At 65.7% G+C, this 5,463-nt stretch overlaps 1 protein-coding gene across 1 annotated transcript; it reads right to left on the minus strand.

Moving 5' to 3' along the window:
• Nucleotides 1–3,386: 3,386 nt before the first annotated feature.
• GSX2 (GS homeobox 2) lies at nucleotides 3,387–4,926 on the minus strand. Its single transcript, XM_062199299.1, has 2 exons — nucleotides 4,386–4,926; nucleotides 3,387–3,727 (listed from the first exon to the last, which is right to left on the minus strand). The coding sequence occupies exons 1-2, from the start codon at nucleotides 4,924–4,926 to the stop codon at nucleotides 3,387–3,389; spliced, it is 882 nt and encodes a 293-aa protein (XP_062055283.1).
• Between the last annotated feature and the right edge of the window lie 537 nt (nucleotides 4,927–5,463).

Below are 5,463 nucleotides of genomic sequence, written 5' to 3' on the forward strand. Positions count from 1 at the left end.
TCCTGTCTACACAACTACCACCTCTCACACACACATAGGCACATTGCACGCATGCTTCGCACCCGTGCACGTACACACACTCGCCCACATGTATGCAGGATGCACGCATGAGTTACACACCCACACTCACAGTCCACACTCGGTGGCCCTGGGACTGAACGGGTGGGGGAGGCGGGTAAAGTGAAGGGGGACAGAAATGGAAGGCTGCACAGCCCCAAGTTTTGGGCCTCTCCTAAGATCCTCGGATCTCTCTGTGGAGGGTGGAGTGGCGGTGGTGGTAGGGAGCTAAGCCCCTGAGCGGAGGAGGTGCACCAACACCTGTGCCCAGGCACACCCCAGGGGCGGGCTGCCCCGTCCCTCTCCGGGGCTGCTCTCGGTGTCAGGCCCTTGGCCTTGGGCGTGTGGTGGTCAAGGAGTGGGAGGACAAAGGGCTCTGAGCGTCTGGGCTGGGCCAGGGCACAGGGGTGAGAGGTCGTGCGTCGGCTCTCCACCCGGGTCCTCTTGCCGGCCACCCAGGGCCGCGTCGTCGCCGAGGAGAACTCAGGCGCAGCCCTGAACCCTGCGCTCACGTCCCCGCTCCTGGTGGAACAAGTCCTACCCTAACTCTCACTTTCATTTCTGGCTCGGTGCGCTTTCCGCGCCCGGGGCCTCCGAGAGGTGTGGCGCGCGGCAACGTAGCTGTGCTTGTTTTCCGGGCCGGGGCCCGTTGCCCCCTGGAATTCAAGTGCAGAGACCCTCGCCCCAGAACGCTTCCCCTGTAAGAGGTCCGGGAAGCGCCGCGTGGAGCGTTGGCTCTCGCGACTTCTAGCAGAGTGCGCTGCGCGCCTCTAAGCCTTGCGCAGGCGCTTTTAGCCTCAAAGAAATCAGACTCCGGATTCCCGGAGAAGCTTCGTTCTGCCTTCAAAATCATCCACGGGTTTGGGGGGGGGGGGGCGTGGGGGAGGGGAGAGAGAAATCTGAATGGAGTAGGAGACCTCATGCTCCCCTGCATAGGTGACAGGAAGGTCCCCTCTGCATCGAAAGTCCTGGAAGTTCGAGGACCGCTTGGAACCCTGGCGGACGAGCAGCGTCCAGGTGGTTAGCTTTGCCCGCGTCTTCTTCCCTCCGGGGAGAAATATGTCGCCTACTCGGCCTTCCCCTAGGGGTCTTTCTCCGAAGTTGGGCGCGGGAGGGAAGAGTTGGAACTATCCAAGTGGCCCAAAAGTGGCCAAGGAGGGCTGGAGCAGCGGAGCCGGGCGCTTGCGCAGCGCCAGGAGCGGCAAGCGCCTGGCTCCACGCCCCGAGCGCGGGGCCGAGGGTCGGGGCCCGGCGGGGCGCAGGGGCTGGAGTCGGGGCTGCTCGCGGACTTGAGCGAGGGCCCGGCCGGGTGTGGGCAGGAGGGGGCGGGAGGGGGCGGAGGGGTCTGGCTTTGGGCAGGGCGCGCAGAGCGGCGGCGGGGGCGCTTTGTCCGCGGTCCTGCGATGCCGGAATTATTCCCCTCCGACGACCGCTCCCGGCGTTCGCGGCGCCGTGCTCCCACCTCTGCTCTCGCGCGCGGAGAGGCCTGTTTCGGGGGTACAGGGGAGACCCGGGCAATTAGGAAGGCGGGGGTCTGCACCTGCTGCCCTCGCGGCGGGCAGGGCGAGGGCCTAGGCTCTGTGATTGCGAGCCGGGAGCCAGGGAGAAAGGAGCAGGAGACCTAGGGGCGTGAGTCTCTTGGGCCGGAGCAGGGGTGGGCGAGCCGCGGGGATTGCTGCGAGACCCCGGCCCGGCCAGCGGCACGCAGCGCCCGCCGCGCGCTGCTCGCTCGCTCCGACCTGGCCTCGCCGGCAGGTGCCAAGGGGATCTGAGCGCGGGAGCTTGGTGTGTGTGTGTGTGTGTGTGTGTGTGTGTGAGAGAGAGAGAGAGAGAGCGAGAGAGCGAGAGCGAGAGCGAGAGAGAGAGAGAGAGAGAGAGAGAGAGCCGCGTCGCCGTTCCCTCCCCTTTCTCCTTCCCAAACTGGCTTCTAGACGGCGTTAGACCTCGCGCCTGGCGAGGTTTCAGTTCCAGAGAGTACACGGGACCTGGAGGAGCCGTGTCTGTGTGCTGGAACCTGCTGGCTGGGTGGCGGCGTCCCCACAGAAAACACTCAGAACCGACCGCCGTGCGTGCTAGCGGACCGTAGCCCGTCCCAGCGCGGGAGTCCGGGCCTCTCCACTTCTCTGCCTTCGGCACAGAGGAGCGAGCCAGGTTGCTTGCTGAGGCGGGAGCTAGAAGTGACATGGGGGGGGGGGGGGCAGGCCTGCAGGTTCGCGCTGGCCTAGGGCAGGAGAGGGCTGGGAGGGAGACCAAGTACCTGAAAGCAGGAGACTGGGGGTGTCTGGGTGGGGGGGAGGCCCCCTGGCCCATCGTAGGCTCTGAATCTTCAGGCAAAACACTTCCCTGTCCCTGAATTTATTTTCTCGGCACTGAGGGAACTCTGCTAATGTCTGAGTTGGAAGAACAGCCAGGAACTCCGCAGGCTGCGAGTGGCGAGTTGCATCCCTCCTGTCTCCCGGTGGGATGCTGCTCTTCCCCACACCACTCCTGGGTGCAGATTCCTTCACTCCGCTCACCGTTGGGACCAGAGGGATGAGGAAGAAGAGGGCAGGAGAGAAGTGCCACACTCTACAGGGATTTCCGCCGCCGCGGGGTCGCTGGCGGTCAAGGCTGGTGGAGAGGTGTGGACCGCCCACCGTGAGAAGGGGGGTGCCCCTTGCTAGAGGGCCTTGTTACCAAAGGTGTCTAATTGACAGAAGCTCAAGTCACACAGGCAACCTGCAGAGCCACCGGCTCCCCCAGCCCCTGAGCCTTAGCATCTCCCTCAGAAGCCCCCAGCCCTGACTTTCCCTGGATCCTGGGGCGGTGTCTGGGCGGAGCAAACACCACAAATTTAAAATCCTGATTTTGCTTCATTTATTTAAATAAATATAAATATAGATTTTATATAAAACTATTCACATACAAAGGGATTTCCAGTGACTTGCATTTGAAATTCTCCCCCAATTTTCAGAAAGTCAGACCTACGGGGTTTAATTCTCTAAATCATTTGCAACTTCAGTGTTTTCATTTTTAAACAACAACAACAGGAAACAACCAAGAACCCCCCCACCCGCGCTCTTAGAAGGTTCTGAAGGACAGCAAGTATGGAGAACCGGCAGGCGCTTTCAACAGTTGCCCTACAAGGCGAAGCCGACCCTGTTAGATGATGAAACCTGGAGTATTTACAGGTTTGGAGAAGGCGCAGGCCCAGGGTGTGCACCGGGAACTTCTCTGTCCCTTCTTTCTCCAGATGGGACCACAGTCGCAAGCCAGGATTGGGGGTCCCCCACGCTGGTGGTGCGGGGGCTGCCCAGGGAAGTGGTGAGAGGGGGCAGGGCGGCGCCCCCTCATAAGGGGGAGATGTCCTTGTCCTCGCTGGCAGAGGCTGGCGACAAGGAGTCCTCCCCCTCGGAGCGCGCATAGAGCCCCTGGCTACTGACGCACTTGCAGCCCGCGTGACCGTTCCTCTGCGTGCCCTTCCCCTCCTTCTTGTGTTTCACGCGGCGGTTCTGAAACCAGATTTTCACCTGCTTCTCGGACAGGTTCAGGTAGGTGGCGATTTCGATCCTCCGCAGTCGGGACAGGTACATGTTGGACGAGAACTCCCGCTCCAGCTCCAGGAGCTGCGTGCTGGTGAACGCCGTCCTCATCCGCTTGCCGTTGGGCACCTGGCTGGCGTCGGAGCCGCCTGTCGACCGGGAAGAGAGGTGAGGCCTGGGCGAGGCGCCCCCACCCTACAGGCCACCCCCAGAAGGGCCGCCTCTCCAGGGCCGTTCCCAGACAAGCACCTGTGCCCTTCTCCAACCGTTCCCCTGGTCATGGCCTGGCTGAGCTGGGGGAGGAAAATATGCACACACACACACACAGAGCAAAGTTAAAAGGCTCTGATGCTCCGGACGTAAAGTCAGAGGGTTAATGGACGGTGGGCGTTTGCCCTGGGCTGATCGCCTCCCTTTGAGCCTATCTGAGACGCGTTGCAGCCTGAGCGCTCTGGCCGGCCAAGAGAGGGAATGCCACGCTTGGATTCAAACACACCCACCCTTGCACCCAGTTGACAGCCAGCCTCTCCCGAGTTCACGGTCCAGGTCCCAGAGGCTCGGATATCGCGCAACCCCCGCGCACCTGGTCCTGAGAGTGAAGCGCACCCGGCTGCGTGGACAGGTTGCCAAGCCACCTTCCACCTTCGCGGCGCTTCTCCGGACGACTCCACAGTCACAGTGGAAGCCCCTCCTCCCTCCCCACTCCGCCCCCCACCCCGGGCTCCCCCTTCCGCCTTCCCAGGCGGAAAGTTTGCTGCCGGGAGCGCGTAGGGCGCGGCGCGCAGGTGTCCCGGGGCCCCGCCCTACCCATGGCGAGGCAGTGGAATCTCCTCGGGTCCGCCACGTTGTAGCTGGTGGCGGCGCAGACAGGTGCATGGTGCTGTGGGTGCCCCAGGGCCGCTGCAGCCGCCGCCGCCGCCGCCGCTGCCGCCGCCGCTGCGGCCGAGCCGGGCTGCTGGGGCTGGTGGTGGTGATGGTGCCCGTGGCTCACCCGCGGGCAAAACTGCGAATCCCCGGGGCCCGAAGGGAACTGGCCCTTGAGCAGGGGCAGGGCCGCCGCGGCCCCTGCCGCCCCGCCGCCCCCGGCCCCCGGGCCCCCGCCGCCGCCGCCGCCGGCGCCCGCGGGCCCTCGCGACGAGTGCAGGTGCGAGGTGACGCAGAGCGGGCACACACAGAAAGCGCCGCTCTTGCGGGACGGACAGCCGGGCCCGGGCACCGACATCACCAGCGGGGACTGCATGCCCAGCGGGAGGAAGAAATCCGGCCCGGGGTGCGGCTCCGGCAGCGAGGGCGCGGGCCGCGCCGAGTCCTTGATGATGAGCGAGTCCACATAGAAGGAGCGCGACATGGCGCGCGGGGCTGGGGGCCCAGGGGCCCGGCGGGGACGCGGGGGTGGCGGCGTCTGGGCGGCGAACAAAGGGGTCCCCGGAGAGGGCTGGTCCTCGCGTCCCCCGCGCGGCGCCCCGGCTCCGGGGTTTTATAGCCCCCACCCGGCACGTGACGCCGCGGCGCGCGGCTCGGCTCCGGCGGCCCCGCGGCTCCCCACCCTCGGGATAGGCTGCCCGAGTCGCTGCGGCAGTGGCGAGGAGGGGCGGGCGCGCGGCGGGGAGGCCGCGGGGGAGGGGAGGGCCACTTTGCCAAGTGTAGGTTTTGTTAATTTCCCGGGGAGGCCGGCCTCCTCCCCCTCTTTCTCCACGCTTCCCGGAGGAATCGCAGCGCGGCGCGTCCTCCCTCCCGCCCCAGCCCGGCCGCCAGGTGGGCACTCGGGGGCCTTTGGAGCGCGATGCCCAGCGCGCTCGGCGTGGTTGGGCCAGGCCCGCGTTCTGGGGCAGGGCGGAGTGCGGGCGTGCAGGCCCCGAGCGCGGCCTGGGCCGCCGTCGCATCG

The sequence above is a fragment of the Lepus europaeus genome, chromosome 8 (assembly GCF_033115175.1).
Source record: "Lepus europaeus isolate LE1 chromosome 8, mLepTim1.pri, whole genome shotgun sequence".
Classification (NCBI taxonomy): Eukaryota; Metazoa; Chordata; class Mammalia; order Lagomorpha; family Leporidae; genus Lepus; species Lepus europaeus.